The 22,605-nt window shown below is 48.0% G+C and overlaps 3 protein-coding genes across 6 annotated transcripts; 1 reads left to right on the top strand and 2 right to left on the bottom strand.

Moving 5' to 3' along the window:
• Window positions 1–8,909: 8,909 nt before the first annotated feature.
• On the bottom strand, window positions 8,910–14,197 carry LOC110585233 (O-sialoglycoprotein endopeptidase). Its single transcript, XM_021695422.2, has 11 exons — window positions 13,906–14,197; window positions 11,931–12,050; window positions 11,560–11,735; window positions 10,970–11,065; window positions 10,785–10,834; window positions 10,560–10,638; window positions 9,924–9,989; window positions 9,720–9,810; window positions 9,405–9,480; window positions 9,208–9,306; window positions 8,910–9,060 (listed from the first exon to the last, which is right to left on the bottom strand). Exons 1-11 carry the CDS (start codon window positions 14,018–14,020, stop codon window positions 9,021–9,023), a joined length of 1,008 nt encoding a protein of 335 aa, XP_021551097.1. The 5' UTR covers window positions 14,021–14,197; the 3' UTR covers window positions 8,910–9,020.
• A 395-nt stretch (window positions 14,198–14,592) lies between these two features.
• APEX1 (apurinic/apyrimidinic endodeoxyribonuclease 1) lies at window positions 14,593–17,746 on the top strand. Of its 3 annotated transcripts, none has more exons than XM_021695682.1 (5): window positions 14,593–14,642; window positions 14,946–15,071; window positions 15,272–15,456; window positions 16,476–16,668; window positions 16,970–17,746. In XM_021695682.1, the coding sequence occupies exons 2-5, from the start codon at window positions 15,014–15,016 to the stop codon at window positions 17,485–17,487; spliced, it is 954 nt and encodes a 317-aa protein (XP_021551357.1). In that variant the 5' UTR covers window positions 14,593–14,642; window positions 14,946–15,013; the 3' UTR covers window positions 17,488–17,746. The 3 variants fall into 3 exon arrangements, with proteins under 3 accessions (XP_021551357.1, XP_021551358.1, XP_021551356.1); XM_021695683.1 differs by having other exon boundaries at window positions 14,615–14,796; XM_021695681.1 differs by having other exon boundaries at window positions 14,615–14,800.
• Window positions 17,747–17,827: 81 nt separating this feature from the next.
• Window positions 17,828–21,457, bottom strand: PIP4P1 (phosphatidylinositol-4,5-bisphosphate 4-phosphatase 1). Of its 2 annotated transcripts, none has more exons than XM_021695685.1 (7): window positions 21,127–21,457; window positions 20,624–20,814; window positions 20,142–20,248; window positions 19,591–19,696; window positions 19,332–19,384; window positions 19,140–19,230; window positions 17,828–18,666 (listed from the first exon to the last, which is right to left on the bottom strand). In XM_021695685.1, exons 1-7 carry the CDS (start codon window positions 21,287–21,289, stop codon window positions 18,523–18,525), a joined length of 855 nt encoding a protein of 284 aa, XP_021551360.1. In that variant the 5' UTR covers window positions 21,290–21,457; the 3' UTR covers window positions 17,828–18,522. The 2 variants fall into 2 exon arrangements, with proteins under 2 accessions (XP_021551360.1, XP_021551361.1); XM_021695686.1 differs by having other exon boundaries at window positions 21,148–21,457.
• Window positions 21,458–22,605: the final 1,148 nt, after the last annotated feature.

Raw genomic sequence — 22,605 nt, 5'->3', positions numbered from 1 at the left:
ACATAAATACAAATTTTCTTGGAAAATATGGTCCCACAGTGATGAGGTCCAGAGGGCAGTTTCTTTGGTATGTTTTCCATCTTCTTCTCCTTAGCCACTGGGGTACTCACAGGGACCAATATCTCTGGAGACCTCAGAGTGAGAACCACACCAAGGTATGGAGCATACTCGTCATCTGCCCCCTTCTCTCACCACTAATGATTCCACTTTTGTTTCCAGGACCCTGCTACAGCTATCCTTGCCATCATGTGGACACTTTCCTACCTGGGGATCTCTGCCACAAGTGGTAAGGCCCTCCACTCCAGCCTTCTGTGCAGAATGACCTGGAACCCTGCTTTCTGCCTCTCTGAGCACTGAGGATATAGGTGATGAAATGAGCAAGAGACTTCATCAATCACATTAGAAGTAGTTTACATGCAGGTAGCCCCTCACCTCCCTTCACCATTTCTCCCCATCCCTCATTTCACTAAAAAATTGTGTGGTGTTCTTTGATTATCAAATTTGGTATTCCTGGGGCATCTGGGTGGCTCAGTGGGTTGAGCATCTGCCTTCAGGTTGGGTCATGGTCCCAGGCTTCTGGGATCAAGCCCTGCGTGGGGCTCCCTGCTCAGTGGACAGCCTGCTTCTCCCTCTGCCCCTCCCCCCTCCTCGTAGGCTTTCTCCCTCTCTCAAATAAATACATAAAAATCTTTTTTTTTTAAGATTTTATTTATTTATTTGAGAGAGAGAATGAGATAGAGAGAGCACATGAGAGGGGGGAGGGTCAGAGGCAGAAGCAGGCTCCCCGCCGAGCAGGGAGCCCGATGTGGGACTCGATCCCAGGACTCCAGGATCATGACCTGAGCCGAAGGCAGTCGCTTAACCAACTGAGCCACCCAGGCGCCCATATAAAAATCTTTTTTAAAAAAGGAAAAAAAGGGGCACCTGGGCGGCTCAGTTGGTTAAGCGACTGCCTTCGGCTCGGGTCATGATCCTGGAGTCCCGGGATCAAGTCCCACTTCGGGCTCCCTGCTCGGCGGGGGGTCTGCTTCTCCCTCTGACCCTCTTCCCTCTCGTGCTGTCTCTCATTCTCTCTCTCAAATAAATAAATAAAATCTTTTGGAAAAAAAAAAAGGAAAAAAAATTGTATTCCCCCCACTCCCATCTTACATACAAACTTCCATTCCGCCCTTTGGCACTGATGGTACCTAGACAGTCCTACTGCTCTGCGATGTGGTTCTCTCCCCACGAAGGAACGTGTGTTCCCAATCTCATTCCCAGGCTCCTGTATGATTGGAGAAGATCCAGGAAATAGGACTAACGTGGGTGTGCGGAATGGGAGCTGCCTGGGGCCAGAGTATCAGTACAGCTAGGATTTCCACAGTTGTCCAGAACAAGGGTCCTGCTTATATGCCCTCTCTGATTACCACCAGGTGAGTGAACCAGAGGGGAAGATGAGAGGGGTAAACCCTACCTAGCCCATTGCCTGGCACAGAGTAGATGCTCAAAAACCAATAATGACCTAAGGGGATTCATATGGGTGGGGTAAAACCTGCAAAGACAAGATAAAATTTAATATGTCTAGCAACCTGTGGGAAAGCTAGGTAAAAATATGAGTGGAATGCACTGAGCATGGTGTCTGCCTCTAGCCCCCTGATGTCTGCCCAGAATCTTCAGTGCCATTCTGTCCTCTGCCCTTTCTTGCTTTGTTTCAACCCCCAAAGTCTTCCAGGTTAGTTGGTATCTTACCAAGAGGCTTGGGGGGAAAAGGAGAAAATGTAGGTAGAGTCTAGGGCCATCCTAAGAGTATAATTTTTGGAGGAGGAGGAGGAGTACAAGAGGGCTCCGTCTCAGCAACCAGGAGTTAGATGATGATGTAGGGAGGTGGAGATGACTGGTTGGCCGGTGTAGAGACAGTCCAAGCTCACATAGCAAAATTCAAAGTCTGCCTGTACATCAAGCAAAGTTTGGGGAGGGGATCTCTCTTCCACCTGCCTCCCCTGTTTTCCCATCCCATATTACCAGGCGTCCCACTGCACTCTACTGTCATCCGTTCTTCCCGTTAATACCCCTAAGCTCCCTCAGCTCTTTCCCCTGTGCTCCTCACTCCCTCCTGCCTCTCGAGAGGAGGAGGGAGCAATCATTCTCCCTCTTCCTGGGACCGTTCCCCAGTGATTGCCATGCCCTCTTAGAGTTGCTGTGCCAGAACAAACTGTACCGTCATGGGCTCTTTTGGGAAAAGCTAAGACAAGAAGCATGAACCTATGTGAGGCCCTCCGCTCACATTCCTTATTGCTCCTTCATCCTTATCAGTGAGCACTCCTCCTCCACCCCTACACAGGCCCTCATGAATCACCTTTCCCAGGCTACAGTGCCCCTCACTGCCCTACCTCTGACTTTTAGGGCTTTAGGGTATGGGGGAAGGAAGCCAGAATCTGCTGTCCTTGTCTCTCTAGACCTCAAACCCATGACTCATTTGGAGACCGACCTTCTGACCTTTCATCTCTCCCAAAGCTGATCTGAACACCACCCCCGTCATCTCCAACTTTTTCCTCTGCTCCTATGCCCTTGTCAACTTTGGTTGTTTCCACGCCTCCCTTACGTGGTTCCCTGGTTAGTGTGGGCATGTATTAGCATGGGGTCAGCCTCTGGATTGGGAGGACGTGGGAGAGTTGGAGGAGTACCCTTGCGGTGCAGGAGTGGATGGTACTGAGGCTTGGACAAGAGATAGGCTGCATTCACTCTCCCCTGCCGTCTGGTGTCCTTCCTTCCACTGGTACAGGCCCTGGCTCTCCCTCGTGGGCTCTCTGCTCTGCCCGCTCACCGTGTTCCTTCTCACTTGGTGGGCAGCACTCATTGCTATGTTGCTTATCCTTCTGTTGCTGCTCTACACATTCTGTAAGAAACCTGGTAAGTGGGCAGGCAGGTAAGGGAATGAGGACATGAGATACAGCACAAGGCCAACACCCATAAGAAACCCGGAACTACCAACAGTAATTCATTTCCTCTCCTGCCTGAGAAATGAGGCCCCACCTCTAGTCATTCTGCACCCCCTTCCTCAGCAGATGTGAACTGGAGCTCTTCGGTCCAGGTGGGCATCTACCACGTGGCGCTATCTGATTCAGTAAGCTTGATCAATGTGCAGGACCATGTCAAGAACTTCTGGTGAGGGAGTCTCTAGACCAGAGGTTGAACACTGGTGGCCGCTGGACTGGATCTTACCTGCACAAGTTTAGTTCAGATTGTACAGAATTTACAATTTTTAAAATTAACTGCCAATATTTAACATGCATCTGGTAGTTTGGGGCCTCCATCCCACAGGACACACTCAGCTGGAGCGAATTAAGTTGCTGTTCCATAGGACAGGGCACGTATTCTTCCGTTCGCCACAAGTTCCCACCTGGTCCACTTTAGTCTTTGATATTGTATGTCTGGTTCTTACAGGCTTTTGAGTTTTCAATCCCTGCTCTAGCCATAAAAGGAAACTAGCTCCCCCAAATCCAGGAGGGGCAGGGTAGACAGAGTAGGCCTCCCTGGGGAAGGATGCTCCATGGCAGAGCAGATGCCACAGGAATCAGGGTGTTCCCAGCCTCCCTCATTGTGCTGTGAGATGGAGAAGCCTAATATTCTTGGTTTCTCCCTAAAATCCTCTCTAAAATCCCCCAATAGGTGGGGAAGAGCTGATCTCTGTTGCTTGCTGAATCTGGGGTTTCTTTTTTCTGCAGCCAAAAGGCTTTTGAAGATACGGTGGCCTTATACCAGAGAAGCAGAAGAACCACCAAAGGGGAAACCCTAAATGTACTTCTTTCAACATTCCTGTTCCTTCAGGCTACATCCCTGAGCAGGACTTACAGGCAAATCAAAAGTAGGTATTCAGGAACAGTGCCAGCAAGTGGGGAAATTGTCCCAGAGTAGGAACTGACCATGGTGCTCACCTCTCCTCTGCTCATTCTTCCTAATCGTGTAGTCTGAGTGGCATGTATCTTCATGAAGTCCTATGGCAATATTCCCAGGATGCTGCCCTCGTAGTCATGAATTTGAGGAAATCCAAACTACAGAGCAAAGATCCCAGGGGTACAGCTAGTCCAATGGCTAGGTAAACTGAAGAACAGGCTCCCTTCCTCACACTGCCTTCTGTAACAGGAGCCTACCTCAGATCCTTTAATCAGCCTGCCCTGGGGCCCTATATATGACTCAGTTGCATGCTGTCCAGGGGCCTGACAATCCCCCAGTGCCTTCACTCGTGGAAATCAGCAGAACACACTGACCCTGTACTGCCAATAAGAGACTCGGGAGAGACTGAGCTAGGAGAAGTCCACCATTTAGGACTCAAGGAGCCATGCTTTTAGTCTCTTGATTTTACAAAACTGTGAGGCTATCTTGAGAAGCCTCAGCCAAGAGCCCAAAGCTCCCTAAAGAAAGAAGTCTCCTGCTAAGCAGTACCAGCTGGGTCTACAGTGCTAAAGAAGGTCCTCCCTCCAAGATCCATTCCATCCCATAATATTAAAAAAAAACTTACAAATAAATACCCGAGGCTAATACATAATAACATGCTTGATTCCCATTTATAAAATTAACTCCCCAAGCCTAGAGAGGCAGAGATCATTCTTGTTCTCAAATATATTCAAGAAGAATTTATCTTTTTACCTGTATCCCAAACACTCTATCTTCCACTCCAAAATGTGATTGTAAACGTCCATGTCTTAGTGTATTTTCAACCCATTTATGGGTCTATCCTTTGTCAATGAAAAAAGTGGTTTTTTGTTTTGTTTTTTTTGAAAAAAGTGTTTATCAGCACTTTCTACTTAACCAAAAAGAGTATGTAACCAGAAACTTACTCTTTTCCCAAGTGCATATAATCCTAATTCTTTTTATCTTTTGGCCCAATTCTTACTTGATAGTCTTTATCTCTGGTTTACCTCCACATCAATTTATCCATTCATTCAGCAAATGGTAACTGAATATCCACCCTATTCTAAGTACTGGGAGATTACATGGCAATGAATAAAACAAAAATCTCTTGTCTCATGGAGTTTGTATTTTAATGGGAGGAGTCAAACAACAAACCAAATAAAACTATTAGATTAGAAGATGGTAAGTGCTAAGAAGTGAAATAAAACAGGGAAGGGGCTAGAAAGTGCTGGAGAAGTGTAATTTTAAGTAGGGTTGTCAGGAAGGCCTCACTAGAAACAGGAAAAACTTTGAGAAAAGACAAAGATTATGAGACTGCTGGAACAAGCTCTAGCTGAGGAAGAGCTTTCGAAGCAGAGGGAGCAACAAGTACGAAGACCTTGAGGGGCTGGCACGTCTTCAGTGTTTAAGGAAAAACAAAAAGACCACTGTTGCTGGAGCAGAGTCAACAAGGTGAGTAGCAGGAAATGAGGTCAAAACAGTAAGTGGAGGCAGGGCAGATCATGGAGGGTCTCACAGGCCTTTGAAGGACTCTAGTTTTTACTCCAATATAGGAAGACACAGAGGGTTTTGAGCAGCAGTGTGACATAATTTGGCTTCTACGGTAACACTATTCACTCTGGGTGCTGCGTTGAAAATGGACCTTAAGTGGATGGACAGTGGTAGAAGCAGATAACACCAGCTACTGCAATAATCTCAGAGACAGAATTCTAGCTTGGTCCAGGGTAGCAGAAGTGGAAGTAAGAAACAGGATTCTGGATATATTCTGAAGGTAAAGTCGGTGTGATTTGATGAATTGGATGAGATGAAAAAGAGGTGCCAGCGCGCTTTGACATGAACAACTAGAAGGATGGGGTTGTCATTCACTGAAATAGGGAAGTCTGCAGCATGAAGATGGGGAGAAAAAAAGCTCAGTTTTGTGTATGCCAAATTTGAGATGCCTATCAGCCATCCAAGTTGAGATGCCAATCGGCAGCTAGATATTCAGAACAGAAGTCCAGGTTGGGGCTAAAATATCGGGAGTCATCCACATTGAAATGATTTTAATGTGGAACGTCTGGGTGGCTCAGTCGTTAAGCGTCTGCCTTCGGCTCAGGTCATGATCCCAAGGTCCTGGGATCGAGCCCCGCATCAGGCTCCTTGCTCCACAGGAAGCCTGCTTCTCCCTCTCCCACTCCCCCACTTGTGTTCCCTCTCTCGCTATCTCTCTGTCAAATAAATAAAACCTTGAAAAAGAAATGATTTTAATGTATAAGACTGGACGAAATCACTTGAAGGTGTGTGAAAATAGAGAAGCGGTCCAAGGACTGAACCCTAGAGTTACTAGCTTGTGGAAATGAGGAGAAACCAGCAAAGGAGACAAAGAGCAGTTAGTAAGCTAGGAGGCAAACCAGAGAACGTGTCCTAAAGCCAAGTAAAGAAAATATTTCAAAGAGGGAGTGTCAAATGCTGCTGATCGCCTACATGGGATGAAGCTGAATCTGCCATTAGAGTCAGCTATGTGAAATCATTGGTGACCGTGATAAGAACAGCCTTGGTGGGTGGCTCAGGTCATGATCTCCGGGTCCTGGGATGGAGCCCCTGCTCAGCGGGGAGTTTGCTTCTCCCTCTCCCTTTGCCCCTCCCCCTGCTCATGTACACATGTGTGCTCTCTCTCCCTCTCAAATAAATAAATACAATCTTAAAAAAAAAAAAAGAATAGCCTTGGTGGAGTGGACTTCATAGGGAGTTGGTTGAGAGGAATTGGGAACAACTCTTTTAAGATGTTTTGCTACAAAATGGAGCAGAAAAATGGGAAGCAACTAAAAGGGGAAAATGGGCTCAAGAGGTAATCATGTGTTTTAAGATGAGGAAAATGAAAGCATAACTGTGTGCTGAGAAGATCTAGGAAAGAAAGGGAAATATGGACTCTACAGAAGAGGAGAAAGAACTGTTGAGAGATGCCCTGAAAGGCTAGAGGATGGGATGGACCTTAGAAGTAGTTGGACAGGAGCACGGACAGTTTGTTTATGGCGCAGTTTCTCAACCTTGACACCAATGACATTTTAGCCTAGGGAATTCTTTGTGTGGGGAGCTGTTCTGTGCATTGCAGGGTATTCTGCAGCATCACTGGCCTCTACCCAGTAGCCCTGTCTCCCAGTTGTGACAATCAAATGTCCTCTGGGGAGCAAAATCAATCCCAACTGAGTATACAGTAACAGGTATTAACGTTAATACAGGAACAAAAAGGAAAGCAGAGTACATTGGAATAAATACTGGAAGGTGGTTAGATGTAGTGGTGGGAGCTCGTGAATGTTCTCTGCTTCTATCTTTCTCACTAAAATAGGAGCCAAAGTAAGAGTGAGAAGCAGAGGAGACATAGATTTGAGGGGCCAGAAGGTATAAAACGGTTATTGGAAAGAGAGCAAGTGAAAGGACTAGGGAATATTGCAAGGTGGCCTAAGTTTTAGGATGATGGATTTAACTTAAGACGAGTCAGCCTGTTTTTCACTAGCCCTTTCAGCTGCGTGGCTCTAGGAATCAAGTATGTGAAGAGTTGAAGCATGACAAAAGCAAGAAAGGCAAAGGAGGTGAGGCGTTTGTAGTGAAGTGCTCATGACTGGAGTTTAGCTGGAGGGCAATGAAGACACATAGGGGATGAGGTCAGGGGAAAGGAAGATCAACAGACGGCAGGGCCTGATAAAGAGAACTGTTAGGTTCAGTGCACTAAAGGGAATGAACTGGAAAGACAGGAGGGATGTCTGAGATCGAGATACGGAGGAGCTGTAGGTCTAGACTAGGACCAAGGGAATGAGTAGCTGCAGTGGGGGTGGAGGACAAGATCACCAGAGGAGCACAGGGCTGAGACCAGTGTTAGAAGGATGATCCATACAGGTACTAAAATTGAGATTTGGGGGTTTTTTAAGATTTTATTTATTTGAGAGAGAGGGAGACCACAAGCGAGGGGGAGGGACGGAGAGGGAGCAGACTCCCCACTGAGCAGGGAGCCCAACATGGGGCTTAATCCCCGAGACCCTGGGATCATGACCTGAGCCGAAGGCAGATGCTTAACCAACTAAGCCATCTAGGCGCCCCTAAAATCGAAATCTGACAGGAGCGGTTGCGGCATGGTATAATCTTAAGAATGGTATGAGTTTCAAAGCTAAGGTGTGGTAGGGATGAAAAAGAATCGACTGAACACAGTGTGAGGAAAAATGAGGACACCCGTACCATCTCCAGGGCCAGGGGTACAGAGGATGTGGGGGAGAGAAAACAGCACCACTAGAGGTGGTAGGAGAAGCAGAGTCCCCAGGAGACACCGGGGCTCTGAGCAGGAATGTAAAGAGAACATTCAGAAGAGAGGGTGAGGACATAGGTAATTTTACTAATAACCAGCTATTAGTTCCAGAGAGCACAAAAGAATTTGAGAAGGAACAAAAAAGGGGTGGAGAGTAATGGTTATTAGAGTGCAAAGCTGGGAGGCGACTTGGTAGTTTGGGACTTCTGCTGGTGACTGACAAACAAGAGAAAGGCCATGACGACATTAGTTCCGGCAGCTGTGACCAGGAAGGATCGGGGCACCCTCACGAGCCTGCCCTGGAAGTGTACAGAGGAGTATGCACGAGTAAGTGCACGGAGAAGGAAGTTTTACTCTTCAGTTACAAATCAGTACAGAATAAGACCTGGCTCCAGGCTATTTTGAGGCAAGTCCTGAGAACCTACTTCAGAGAAAGTAAATGAGATGACAAACACAACGCAGTTGGCACAAAGCAGGACACTAAAACAGTATTAGTAATGCGAACACTATTATTAAGGGGATGTTAGGCAAGCATCTAAGATGCCCCTTCCATCTTAGCTCAGAGCAGCAGCCCTGGTCAGCCAAGACCCTGCTCTGACCCCTGCCTCCTCATCCACTCACCCCATCAACAGGAATTTATCCAGGGCCAACTTTGTATCATTCTTGAGTAACACAAACCAATTACCAACATACCAAACCAAAAATATTTTATTGCTGAGTCAACTTGAGTTTCAAAGGATGGGAGACAGGAGTCCACAGCCTTGCCAGGACACCCAGGTCAGGACAGAGATTAAGGCCCAAGTTCCTGGAGGCTCCACTTAGGGCACTATCTACTCTGATCCTGTTAACCTCGTTAGTCCCTCCAGGTCACTTCTACTTCATCTGTCCGATACCTGTGAAAAAACACGGAAAACTTGGTGGACAGCTACCCCTTAGTTTCTTCCATTCCTCTTTGCCCTCATGATTCTGGACCCTCTTCCCTGCTGATTTTTGCCTACCTCCCATATAATCCTATCTACCCCCTCCAGAAGGGTACACACCTCTGTGTGATCCCAGAATCACTGAGGGGGGTCCTGTGCCCTGCCCGAAACATCTCCCAGCCAGCCTGAGCTATCATGGCTCCATTGTCAATGCAGAATCTGGGAAGAAAAAAGATAATAAATTTGGGATTCACGGGTGGAGAATCATAGTCGTTGGAGAAAAAAAGAAGAAATCAAGAAAGGGAAAGGACCTTTACCTCTCATCTGTGGCAAAAAGCCGGGCTCCACGTTCCTGGCACATTGTCTCCATCATTTCCTGTAGCCTCAAATTACCTATGAAGAGGTAGGGGGTTGGGTTGCCTTGGTTTTAGCCCTTTCCGCATGATTCAGCTGTACACCTCAAACACACCTCATGTGTGTTTACTTACAAAAATGAAGTAGGGGTTTAAGGGGCAAGGGTTGGGAAGAAGAAACTTCTAATTTCCCCAAACCCTTAAGAGATTTAGACTAGTAGGAGGGAGACACTAATGTCCAAGAACAGGAAAAGAGGGGCACAGTTCAAAGATACATACACCCCACACCTCCCACGATGAGGGCCTCCTGAGAGCCACAATGTGCCATGGCTCGCTCTGTGATCTCTACCAGCATTGCAAACACGGTTTCCTGTGGGCGACAGATAAAATGAGAACACCAGAGGAGAGCCCAGCTTAGTTCTGCTCTACTATATAAAAGCTCCTCCAGTCCCAACTTTCTCTCCCAGCTTTTTATCCCATTACCTGCAGAGAGAAACATAAATCCTCAGGAGTACATTCGTCTGTGGCCAGCATCCGCTGGGCTACATCCTATAATTAAAGATGAAAAAAATAAATAAAACAAGGAGTTGTGGTTTGGGGATGACATGAGAGCAAAAATTAGTGCACCTGGAGGATCACCGTGTCTCACCACAGTTCAACTTACCAGTCTGTCTACATCACACTTTGCTCTTCACTGGCACTGAGCTATAGAACGGGCAACATTCGTTCGGGATTCAATAATTATAAATGCCTGCCCTGGCACCCACAATCCCCCAACCCCTTACTCGGCTTAACTTTCTCCATAACGCTTATCACTAGCTGACCCTTTTTATTTTATTATTTCCCCCGGCTTATTTCTTTATTTGTCACCCCCCTCCCTCATTAGAATGTAAGCTCCAAGTACACAGGGATTTTTATTTTGCTCTATCCTGTATTGCCACTGCCTAAAACAGTGGCTGGCACACAGAAACTGTTTAATAAGTATCTGCTAAATGAATTTATTCAGCATCTAACATAGACCAGAACTAAACTATAGGCAGGAAATACAGTGGTGAACAAAACAGATATGCCTCATTGAAAAGCATGACAGTGCTCTCTCCTCACCGGTCCCACACTCACCTCAATGAAAGACAGGATCCCCGAGAATGAGACGTCCATCCCCTTTACTGTATATGGCAGCTCAACTAGCTTCTTGCCTCTACGTGGGAGTGAGTGTACAAGGCACTAAGCCTCTAGTCAGCTGGCTGCTCACCCTCCAAAGCCCTCCCAAACCTCCTTACTGTATATACAGGGAAATCCCGGAAGCCCCACCAGTCAGCCTCCTTCCACCTTATGTCCCCTTACCGCTTTGCCATCTGTTCAATATTGTAGCCTGGACTTGGGTCATTGGAAATCTAGCAGAAGGAAAAAGAGGATGGAGTCAGATATCTAGGAAGCAAAAGAAGCTAATTTACTACTTTCTACTTCCATTTCCATGGCTCCCCAGAATTTATCCACACCTTATGTTTTCTCTAGCCCCCGTGGCTTACCTTCAGCACTCGAGCAAAACGATCCAGACAATTACCCACAGCAATATCGATGGTTTCCCCAAAGATGCGGTAACGACGTTCTGAATATGCAATCACCTAAGGGTGATGAGGATGTCCATGAAACCTCAAGTCTGTAAAGAGGAGTATTTGGCTTTGGGGAAGAACATAGCAGAGGATCAATATGGCCGCTGCAGCTTCCAATAAAAAAGGGAACAAAAGAACTCACCCAAACCCTGAATAGGTACTTTCTCATAGCTCTTATCTCAGAAGCCTATATGTACCCTGAGGATTCCCAGAGCAGATTCCTCTCCCTCTGCCTCTCTCCCCTGCTCATGCTCTCTCTCTCAAATAAATGCATACAATCTTATAAATAAATAAATGAAAAAATGAATGAATGCCATCCAACGTTGTGATCATCCTGCCCAAATCTGCAATACTGCAAACTTTCTTGTGAGTTTTCTAGCGTATAACATTTTAGGTTCAGATGAGCCCAGCTTTGTTCTTGCAGTTACCACCACTGAGGTACCACATGAAAGTTGCTGGTACAGTGCCTTAGAAATCAAGAGGGAATGATGGAGTACTCCAAATACCTGTGTATTTCCTCCACTGACATACAGCACAGTTGGGCTGGTGGCTCCAGTGATAAGGCGGCCCATCTCAATGTGGCCTATACAGTGGTTCACACCCAGCAATGGCTTATTCCACAGCTGGGCCACAGTGCGGGCCACAACAGCCACAGAAACCAGTGGGGCACCCATGCCAGGGCCTAGGGGGGACAGAAATGGGAGTTAGAATCCTATGGATAATCCTATGGACAATGGGAAAACCAAGGCTGGGGAAAGTAAGGGATGTGAGAGGTGAGGTAGGGGTACTGGTGGTAGGAGAGGAGAACAGCGGGCTATTCTAACCTAGCCAAGCTCCAGGTATATTCTTCCATTGTCAACCACTCTCCCAGTTATACCTTTCGTGTAGGCAATGCAATCAATATCCTGGGAGGTTAATCCAGCCTCTGTCAGTGCCTCCTGTAGCAGGTCCAGGATAACAGCTCGGTGATGCCTAGCAGTATCACCTGGAAGGAATCCTAGGAGATGGACACAGGTCAGAGATCATAGGGTTTTTCTATAGCAAAGGTAGGTAGAAGTCAAAAGCAGCTGTTTAAGTAGCTGTGAAACAGAGTAAAAGAAATCTCATTTAAAATGGAGTCAGGAGGCCAGAAGGGGAAGCTTTCACACCCTACCACTCCTTCTCAATTGCAGACCCCAATGGGAAGAGAACATACCTTGCATTCCCAACAGGAAGAAGCCTATAACTTACCACCCCAGCAAGAGGAAGAGATTTTCCAGCCAATGAAAAGCCACTACACTTGGAATTCTCGGTTTACTTTAATGGACTTTTTAAGATTTTTTTTTTTTTTGTCTTATTTAAGTCATCTCCACACCCAACATGGGGCTTAAACTCACAACTCCGAGATCAAGAGTCACATGTTCTTCTGACTGAGCCAACCTGGCACCCCATCAATGGACTTTTTTAAATTAGAGCCCCTCCCAACTACCCCTTTTGCTTGTTCTCCAGACTCGTCTACGGTTTTGCCATAGATTCCCTGACCAAATTGCAATTCTCTACTATTCCTGAATAAACCCATTTTACTGGTAAAACAACTGGCTATTTTGTTTTTAACATTTACACAGTGTAGAAGAGTCCCTCTCACTCTCCTCAAGCATCTTGTCTTCCAGGTTTTCAGATACACTCTTTCTAGCCTGTTTAGCTAGGCTTATCAGCTCTCAGAAATGCTCTTCTTCATACCCAAATCCAACTCAGCCTTCAGGACTCAATTCGAGTGATACCTACCTAATACCCTTTGGTGATCTCTGTGACCCTACAAACCCCATGCACGATCACACGATTATACTTTTTTTTTTTTTTAAGATTTTATTTATTTATTTGAGAGAGAGAGTGAGAGAGAGAGCACAAAAGGGGGGAGCAGGAGAGGGAGAAGCAGACTCCCTGCTGAGCAGGTAGCCCGATGCAGGACTCGATCCCGGGACTCCAGGATCATGACCTGAGCCGAAGGCAGTCGCTTAACCAACTGAGCCACCCAGGCGCCCACACGATTATACTTTAAACACTGAATTAGATATATAAGAATTAGAGAATTATTTGTAGCTTCCCAGTTACCATGAGTATCATAAAGCACTGGCTATTTTATTTATCTTTGTATTCCTGGTGCCAAAATGCCAGAAAAGTGAGTGCTAAACATAAGATACATATTTTTTCTAACGAGTAACCCGTCACAACATCACCTGTTCAGGGAGGTTTTTCAGGTATAACCTAGTCAGTTCTCTTCTCCTTTATATACAGGAATTTTAGGGGAGGGTAGACAAAATACAACATAATAACTTAGAAATAATATTTGTTAAAAGCTGTAATATGTTTGGTAATTTCATTTATTTCTCAAGACCCAATAATGCAGGTATTATTATTTCCATTTAAAGAGTAAGGAACGTAAGTCCAAAACCAAATACTGAACACAAATATTGCTGTTCCTAACACCCAAGGTGGAAGTCTTTACACTTCTTCTCATTCTAGATAATTGTGATTGCATCTACATTATACTGTTCATACTGTAAAGTTTTGCTTATATGTCCGACTCTATAGCAGTTCGTAACATCTACTTTTGTATCCAGCAGCCGATTAGCATATAAAAGGCGCTCAATAAAAGCAAAACAAACCCAGAAGATACAGGTCCAAATGCCTACGACTCTTCTAACCATCAGCCTTGTGATGTTAATACTGTCACATAAATCTCAGAGACTCGGATCAAAAATTCTACGAGGGGACAATGCGCTCCACGCCCTACTTTGCTAGCGTTTAGGCAGATGGAAGGTGCTGCCGTGCGGAGAAGCGCGCGCTGAACTCTAAGTTCCCCACACACGCACCTGTGCCCGGAGGCGTGACGTAAGTCCGCCGCGGGTTCGCCAGCACCGTGCCATCCCGGACCACTCCCACGCCAATCTTGTTAGCGCTGCCTTCAAACCCCAGCACCGTCGGCATGGCCGAGCCTGGGAGAAAACAACGGGAGGGCTAGCTACCACTGGAGCCCGGGAGCCCTCACCAGGCCGCGCGGGGCCGCAGATTCCGGAACGCACAAGAAGACTACAGGCCCCAGGTGCCGGGCACCCAGCGCGCCCCGGGCTAACCCCAAAGAACTCCCGCGGGTCGCGCGTTCGCGCCAGCCCCGCCCCCGTCAAGGCCCCTTCAAAACCTGTCCTCCTAACTGCCAGGGACGCTGAGCCGGCATCTGCTCCTTATATTCCTATCCATTCCCTTACTTCTCTCCCGTGGTTCAGCCCAGACATCTTCACTGACTTTTTTCCCTCTTGCCCAGCACTGGGAATCTTCGGTCGGGGTGGCAGAATGAGTCGTGCATCTGGCACGCCGATAAACAGCCCAAGAATGAAAGGCTGGGGCCTTCAGTCCCTTGGAGACTTGGAGGCGGGGAGCGGGGAAGGCCGAGCCTCTCTGTCACGTGGTCACAGACAGGCCAGTCACTCGCATTCCTCCGCCTGAGGCGGCGCGCCTCGTGTCACGTGACCACTCCAGTTACCCACGTGGGGCACAGCGTGCACGACTCTTTGTGTTCGGGTAAGGAGGAGCCAGGCTGAGTCCCGAGCAGGTCAGATACAGGGTTGCTCTTGTTTGCCCAGCAGAGGGGCTTCTTGGACGTCTGATCCGCAAGCCTAAGTCAGAAGCCTAAATTAAGGCCCTCGATTGGCCGGAGGACAGATCTCGCGAGGACGGCTCAAGGCACCCTGAAATGATCTAGTCTTGTGGGTGAGGGGCTGGAGGGCCTGTGGTGCCTGGAGGCGGGGAAAGGGTTCAGAGATAATATGGTTTGAAAGGTGGTACCTAGTTCGGGGGCGCCCGAGGGAAGAGTCTTTCCCCAGCCTTAGCTGGTTTCACGACCTCTCGTGTGCAGGTAACGGGGTAAAAATACTGCTTCGGTGGGCGACGTGGTACAAGTTCAGGAGGGCGTTCGTTACAGTGATGCCGAAGCGTGGGAAAAAGGGAGCTGTGGCAGAAGACGGGGAAGAACCTAAGATTGGTAAGAGAACGAAATGAGCCCCTCTCCCTAGAGACTGCCGTGGGGGGGTTTCCGATTCCTTCGGTGAACGGGAAGTGGGAACCTACTCTGTTCTTGGCAGTTTGTAAAGTCGCAGCAACTGTAGGCTCTCAGTGGGTCTATAGTAAATCGGATCAAAGTTGCTTTCTGACAACTTTTTATAAATGTATATTATTTTATAGAGCCAGAAGCCAAGAAGAGTAAGGTGGGAACAAAGAAAAACGAAAAAGAGGCAGGAGAGGGGCCAGTCCTGTATGAGGACCCCCCAGATCAGAAAACCTCGCCCAATGGTAAATCGGCCACCCTCAAGATCTGCTCCTGGAATGTGGATGGGCTTCGGGCCTGGATTAAGAAGAAAGGTTTAGATGTGAGTGGAATACAGGGAGTGGGAAGGGACATTGTTTAATATTGCATGATCTTGGGATTTAACCACCTTTTCCCATTTTAGTCCCAACATGTAGGTTTTATTTTTCCTTTGTGTGTGTTTTTTTGTGTGAGTTAAAAGGAGGGGGCTTCACCAAGTTATAACTGCTGTATTTCTTTCTTTTTTTAAATATTTTATTTATTTGATAGAAAGCGACACAGCGAGAGGGGTAGTGGGAGAGGGAGAAGCAGGCTTCCCGGGGAGCAGGGAGCCCGATGCAGGGCTCGATCCCAGGACTCTGGGATCATGACCTGAGCCGAAGGCAGACGCTTAACGACTGAGCCACCCAGGCGCCCCAGAACTACTGTATTTCTCGTGTCCATTTTTTCAACTCCATTTCCATTGTTTTAATTAATGGCTTCATCTCTTTCCCAGCATGTTACAAAAATCTTGTTATTGGACTTGCTTCATTTCATTTCCAGTATATCTTTCATTTAAATAATTACTGTTTAGGGGTGCCTGGCTGGTTCAGTTGGGGCATGGTGAGTTGGAGCCCCACATGTGGCCCAGAGTTTACTTAAAATTGTAAAAATACTGCTTAAAAGTCTTACGTGTCATCCATTGCCTATGAAAAAATACAATCTCTTCAATATTGAATGTAACACTCATTTTATCTTTTTCCAGTTGTTTAGATGTTGTGCTTACCAGACTTTCTTCTTAATACTTTATGAGAGAGTGCACAAGGCGGGGGGTGGGGGAGGGTGGGGGGGCAAACGGAGAGGGAGAAGCAGACTCCCCACTGAGCAAGGAGCCCAACCCAGGGCTCACCCAGGACCCTGAAATCATGACCTGAGCTGAAGGCAGACGTTTAACCGACTGAGCCACCCAGACGCCCCAATGCTTACTAGACTCTTAAACTTAAGCAGTGACTGTGTCTAAGCAGTGTAGCTCTAGTATTTGGCACAGTCTTCAGTAAATGTCTGAATTGACAGTACTTTTCCTACTTCTCATTTCACTCACAGTGGGTAAAGGAAGAAGCCCCAGATATCCTCTGCCTCCAAGAGACCAAATGTTCAGAGAAGAAACTACCAGCTGAACTTCAAGAGTTACCTGGACTATCCCATCAGTACTGGTCAGCTCCTTCAGACAAGGAAGGGTACAGTGGTGTGGGCCTGCTCTCCCGCCAGTGCCCCCTCAAAGTCTCCTATGGCATTGGTGAGACCCTGTTGATTCCTAATCCCTGAACTCTTCCAAACCAATTGCTAATACCCCACTCCAGCCCCTAATGTTTCTTTACTTTCCCTTTTCTTACACTTTTTTCAAAAGATTTTATTTGACAGAGACACAGCAAGAGAGGGAACACAAGCAGGGGGAGTGGGAGGAGGAGAAGCAGGCCTCCCGCGTTGCTCGATCCCAGGACCGCCCTAGGATCATGACCTGAGCTGAAGGCAGACACTTAACGACTGAGCCACCCCTTACACTTTTTTATGCTGATTTTGTTTCATCGTTTCTGTAGGTGAGGAGGAACATGATCAGGAAGGCCGAGTGATCGTGGCTGAATTTGACACGTTTGTGCTAGTAACAGCCTATGTACCTAATGCAGGCCGAGGTCTGGTACGCTTGGAGTACCGGCAGCGCTGGGATGAAGCCTTTCGCAAGTTCCTGAAGGGTTTGGCTTCCCGCAAGCCCCTTGTGCTGTGTGGGGACCTCAATGTGGCTCATGAAGAAATCGACCTTCGCAACCCCAAGGGAAACAAAAAGAATGCGGGCTTCACTCCACAAGAGCGTCAAGGCTTTGGGGAATTACTACAGGCCGTGCCACTGGCTGACAGCTTCCGGCACCTCTACCCCAACACGGCCTATGCCTATACCTTTTGGACCTACATGATGAATGCTCGATCCAAAAATGTCGGTTGGCGCCTTGATTACTTTTTGTTGTCTCACTCTCTGTTACCTGCATTGTGTGACAGCAAGATCCGTTCCAAGGCCCTGGGCAGTGACCACTGTCCTATCACCTTATACTTAGCACTGTGACACCGCCCCCAAATTACTTTAAACCTGGGAAATAAGCCCCCCCCAAGCTAGCTTTAAAACTTAACCTCCCCAAACTTCTTTAAAAACTGCTCTCTAGAGATATCTGCACTGTATTTCCCTTCTAAAAATACGAATCCTTCAGCCAGTCTCCTACTGATGCTTTTCTTTAAACCCCTAATTTTTTTTTTTTTTTTTACATTAAACAAAAGCTACTGATGATTTTGAATTGTCCACATGAAAATAAAGAGCCATAGTTCCAGCCTTGCTGTCTTTGTATTCTACCCCTTTGTGGGGCTACAAATTCCCCTCGTTTTTTCACACATAAACAACTGGAAAAGGATAGTCATGACCTTATTTATTTACAAGCACAGGATGGATCCCTAGCCTCCCCCAAGACAGAGCAACCCTACCCAGCCCAGTTAAATACTGCAACTAGGGGGTAAGGTTGGAAGGAGGAATTAAGGGAAATACAGGACTAAGGGAACATACCCCACATTAAATAGTTATATACACATCAGTTCCTGTGGTTCTGTACAGAGCAGCGGCTGACCCCACCCCCCCCAGGACACGGAATGGGGGGAGAGGAGACTGAGGGTACTGAGGCCAGAGCCAGCCCCTGGTGAAGTGCAATAGCAGCAGCAAGGTCCTAATGGTGCACAAGAGGGAGGGAACCCCCAGGGCTACCCATGGCCACCCTGCCCTGGAATGTTTAAGGGACAGGAATGGCTCTCAGGGAGCATATCAGGAAGGACAAGGCTAGAACCCTCTTTTAGGACCCAGGTTTAGGGGCAACATTCTGCCTATTTCACCCTAAACACAGCAGCCCTTGGAGGAAAGCAGATGGCCAGCAGTGGTCTCTACCCCTCCAAACCTAGGTGAGGGCCTGGTTCCTTCCTACCTCTCCCCAGGGAAAAGGAAGGCAGCTGCTTGGCTCTCCTTACAGAAGCCTAGGGAGCCTTTTACCACAGTTCCCTTTGTAGTGTCACTGTCCCCACCAGGGAGGGGCCAGGCACAGTCTGTGGGTCCTCGTGGAGCTCAGGAGAAGTTCTGGACAGGGTGGCTGACCTTCATACAGGCCCAGTAAAGGGCCCGGCCCAAACACAGCACAGCCAGTAAGATGACAAGTGCCCAGGCTGCATAGATGCCTCCATATCGCCGTGCATGCTTCCAGGTGCCAAACTGATGAAGGAAGAAAGACGGCGTTACTGTTGAGCTCTGACCACTTTCTAGAAACCCCAGTAACAGAATGGAAGCTTCAATCCCTGGTCCCCTATCCATGTGTATCCACTTTCAGGGACCTTCTTAAAGGCCCAGTTCTGCTCCCTTCCCCTAGGCAGGTACATTAGTCATACAATCCCACACATCTGTCAGTTTTTCTTAGTGTCTGACAGATTTCCTAACAGCAACTCTTAATTTAACCCACTTCTCCATTGCCCTATCTTCTGCATAAAGAAGATGGCTGTTTTTTACTCCCATAGTAACAATGAAGATTATCCGTTACCTTCGACTTCAGCTCACCTAGGTATTAAAACAAGACAAAATAAACAAAAATCCCTCAGTTTCTTTCACTGTTTTTAGGGTAGCCATTTCCCCAATCTTAGGCTATGGAGATGAGGCTGAAGAACGAGAGGGGTTGGATCAAGGTTACTCACAGCAAGGCCAGTGGCAGTGACGGCCAAGAGTAAGCCAAGCAAGAAGCAGCAGATACATCTCTTTCGTGGATATCTGCGCCCAATAGATGACCTGTGGGGAGGCAAACGGATGGATGTTTGCAATGGCCCTATAGGTTTTCCTGCACATGTTAACAATTACCAGCTCAACAATGCCACTCTCCAATCACTTACACTTTCCGGCAGTGAGGGCAACGGGCCAAAGTTCGGTCTGTGAACTCTGTCCACTATGGAGAACAAAAAAGGAAGAAACCAATTAACAGAAGCAGGGTCATGTCCAGTGAAGGCCCTGGGGCAGGGGAAGGTAGGAAATGGAACATAAGGGAAATTAGAACAAGCCTTCTTAGGATTCATTATCATAACTCAGAAATACATTTATGATTACTTCTGTTTCTCCCCCTCCTTCTCAAGGCTTCCCAATACTCCTCCTCACCAGGAAAGTATTCTTGCAATGTCCACAGATGACCCTGACACCCATAGGTTGTGGTTCTGGACTCAGAGGTCCTGGATGCACGGGCCCCAGGTTGATGATTCTTTTGCTATAAAGGAGAAAATGACTATGTTTAAATAATTTTTAATCCTAAAGGTTTCCACACTATCCCTCCTTCACATCCCCCACTCCCTGCCTAAGTTCCTCTACTTCTCTGTACATGTAATGTACCCCGCCCCACCCCAACACTACCCCCAGGGAATTGAGGAATAACACTGCTTAAACTTCAGGTCTCTAATTTCCCTTTTATCTCATGCTAATTCACCCAGCCCCTTAGACTCTCTATTTCCTATAAGACACCATTTCATCCCAATCTTTTTATTGTGAGATGAGTAAGATAGCTATAGCATTCTAAAGGTACAATGGTCCGCAGTCTTTTTTCCTTCTAAATAAACACCAGGCTCTCTCACCTTTACATTCTCTGCAAACATTCATCCCTTTTACGGCTTTCCAATTTTTCCCACTGATGCCCTTCCCCACCTTATGCCTCTTACCAGTAGGGCCGAGGGCAGGCAATCCGCTGGGAAGTCACTTTGCAGATAAGGAGACAGTTACAGGGGCACCGAACATATTTTTTCCCTGGAGGTGCATTCTTGATTGGCTAGAGAATAATGAGGACATCGGTAAGCAAACCTCTAATTCCAATCCCTTCCATTTCCTCCAAAAACACCTTCTGAGGAGAGATCAGAGAGATAAGGTCTTAGCCAGGACAGAGAGATGAAAGAAAAGCATATAGCATGAGATTTGCAAATAAAGACTAGGCTTAAGTATCCAGGATAGGTGTGAAGATGCAGGACGGTAAACATTAGCTTTGGTGAGTGGCTTCTGGGGAAATGGTGGTGTGAGACTCCTGGAACTGAAACCGGGGTTTCATGACTATCACTTAGCTAACACCTGAAGGTCAAGGGTCTAGAATCGAGGGATCAGAAAGAGGATCTAGGAAACAGGGCCCATTTCACAGATCTGTATAACTCACAGTGGCTTCATTGCAGACGCCACATTTGACTACATGCTGATGCATCTTGCCTTCCACGTTGATGAGAGACTGGCAGACTCGGCAGGTGATCATGGGGGCACTCCCACTGTCCGGGCTGGTCAGGGGTGAGTAGGGGGGCGGGTCCTCCCCAGGCAACACGGCTGGGTGTCCCTCAGGGAACGGGGGAAATGCTGGAAAGTATAAAAGAGGGTGGCATCACTTGCAGACACCCCCACTAATGCTCCAAAGGGTCAGGGAACTCTTTTTGGTCCTCAACCCTTCTGACCTAGCTCGGCGGGCTTATAATCCGTGCTTCGATCAACTTCCCCAGAAGCCCCTTCCTTTCCCAAGCTCCGTGGCAATTGCGAAAGGAAGAGAGCTTCACCCAGTCACAGGTGCAACTACTCCGCACCTGACGCCTGGGCCCCGCCTCCGCCCTGGGCCCCGCCCCCTCCCGCGTCTCAGAGTACCCCCGGGAACACCTCGGACCCACCCCGGCTTACCCTGGGGCGGGGCATGTTTACCGGCTCCGTACGGTGGTGCGGATGGGGTCAGGCCTCCCCCGGGCCCAGCCCCACTCCCGCCCGGCCCCACTAATCCGTTGCCGCCGGCGCCACCGTCGATGGGCTCGGAGAGCAGCGGGGATCGCTCTCCGTCTGCCGCCATGGCCCCCACCACCGCCTCCTGCTCCAGCCAAGGATCCGGCTCTCTTCGCCGCTGCCGTCTCCGCAGCCACCGCCGCCGCCGCCGCTACCGGGTGCCCAGGGCGCCTGCGCGCCTCGCGCCCAGCTCGCCCCGCAACCAGTGGCGTACCCCGCCCGATTCCGTCCCGCAAGCACGTGATAGGTTATCCCCGCCCCGGCCGTGCTGTTATTAGTGGCGACAAATCAATTCTTGGTCCTGCCAAGGCAGCTCTTTTTTTCCATTGGGGAGCGCCGCGGTAACGTCAACTGTCACATGACTTCCCGGAGGCCGCTGGGCCTGCAAAAACTGCACGTGACGAGAGGTTCTGCGAGCCATTGGAAGCGTGGCCCATCGCGTTACCTCCAGACCAGGAGGTGGGGCTAGGCTGCTTCTGCTCACTGGTCACGTGTTTCAGGAAGGCGCGCGTCCTCCGTTACGCGCCCAGAGCAGGTGCATAGTCATTGCTCCTCATTGGTCCAAAGGTACCACTAAAAGACATCTCCTCTTTGCGGTTATAGTTGGTCTCCAATTGGCTGGCCTCTCTGGTCCCGTGACCCGTGGGGTGCAACTGTATTGGTCCGAACTTAGGTCCAGAAGCAGGGGGCGTGGGTGAAGGAGCGAGCCGTGAAAGTGCCGGAGCTTGGGGCGGAGTAGCTAAAGGAGGAAGGTTGGCGGCGTGTAACCAACCTGTAAAAAAACAAAAACAAAAAAAACCTGTAAAAAGTTGGAGTAAAGGTGTACCAGTAGGAAATGGATTGAAACGTTAAGGTTATCACCCAACCTTTCTCGCTGGAGTCACTTCTGGAACAGAACCCAAGCCTGGCTTCTCCAGGAACCTGCCTGGGAGACTCCACCTTCCCACTCCCATCCCTGGTTATGAAATTACCTTTTTAATGAGTCTGGATCTACCACTACAAGGATATCTCACGTTTCACTTAATTTCTTGACCCGTCCCAATCCTAAATACGTATGCATAAATGTTTTTTGATTGAGTTAACCAATTAAGTGTAAGGATATTTTAATTACTTTGACGAGACGGCCATACCACCCTGAACGCTCCCGATCTCGTCTGATCTCGGAAGCTAAGCAGGGTGGGGCTGTTTAGTACTTGGATGGGAGACAGTTTTTAGACTAGTCACAACTTTGCCCCAACCAGGATACTGCTAATGGAGATTATTCTGACAAGTACTGGAAAAGCTCATGAGCAGCTCGGGCGTTTAAACATAGAGCCAATCCTACTGACCCTCCTGTTCATCCCTATTCCTCCATACTCAACTTGCATAGCTGATAAGACTACA

The sequence above is a fragment of the Neomonachus schauinslandi genome, chromosome 9, assembly GCF_002201575.2.
Source record: "Neomonachus schauinslandi chromosome 9, ASM220157v2, whole genome shotgun sequence".
NCBI lineage: Eukaryota > Metazoa > Chordata > Mammalia > Carnivora > Phocidae > Neomonachus > Neomonachus schauinslandi.
Note: the sequence above shows the minus strand (reverse complement) of the source record. Positions and strands in the feature narration are given on the sequence as shown.

What these genes read in the sequence shown, in the direction of transcription:
- LOC110585233 (XM_021695422.2), bottom strand. Translation starts at nt 14,020, where the DNA reads ATGCCGACGGTGCTGGGGTTTGAAGGCAGCGCTAACAAGATTGGCGTG. An exon ending in CGTCACGCCTCCGGGCACAG is followed by an intron (nt 12,051 to 13,905) that starts GTGCGTGTGTGG and finishes TCCATCTCCTAG; the next exon opens with GATTCCTTCCAGGTGATACT. An exon ending in TCAGTGGAGGAAATACACAG is followed by an intron (nt 11,066 to 11,559) that starts GTATTTGGAGTA and finishes CATCACCCTTAG; the next exon opens with GTGATTGCATATTCAGAACG.
- APEX1 (XM_021695682.1), top strand. Translation starts at nt 15,014, where the DNA reads ATGCCGAAGCGTGGGAAAAAGGGAGCTGTGGCAGAAGACGGGGAAGAA. An exon ending in CGGGGAAGAACCTAAGATTG is followed by an intron (nt 15,072 to 15,271) that starts GTAAGAGAACGA and finishes ATTATTTTATAG; the next exon opens with AGCCAGAAGCCAAGAAGAGT. An exon ending in CAAAGTCTCCTATGGCATTG is followed by an intron (nt 16,669 to 16,969) that starts GTGAGACCCTGT and finishes TCGTTTCTGTAG; the next exon opens with GTGAGGAGGAACATGATCAG.
- PIP4P1 (XM_021695685.1), bottom strand. Translation starts at nt 21,289, where the DNA reads ATGGCGGCAGACGGAGAGCGATCCCCGCTGCTCTCCGAGCCCATCGAC. An exon ending in TAAACATGCCCCGCCCCAGG is followed by an intron (nt 20,815 to 21,126) that starts GTAAGCCGGGGT and finishes TATACTTTCCAG; the next exon opens with CATTTCCCCCGTTCCCTGAG. An exon ending in GCCTGCCCTCGGCCCTACTG is followed by an intron (nt 19,697 to 20,141) that starts GTAAGAGGCATA and finishes TCTCCTTTATAG; the next exon opens with CAAAAGAATCATCAACCTGG.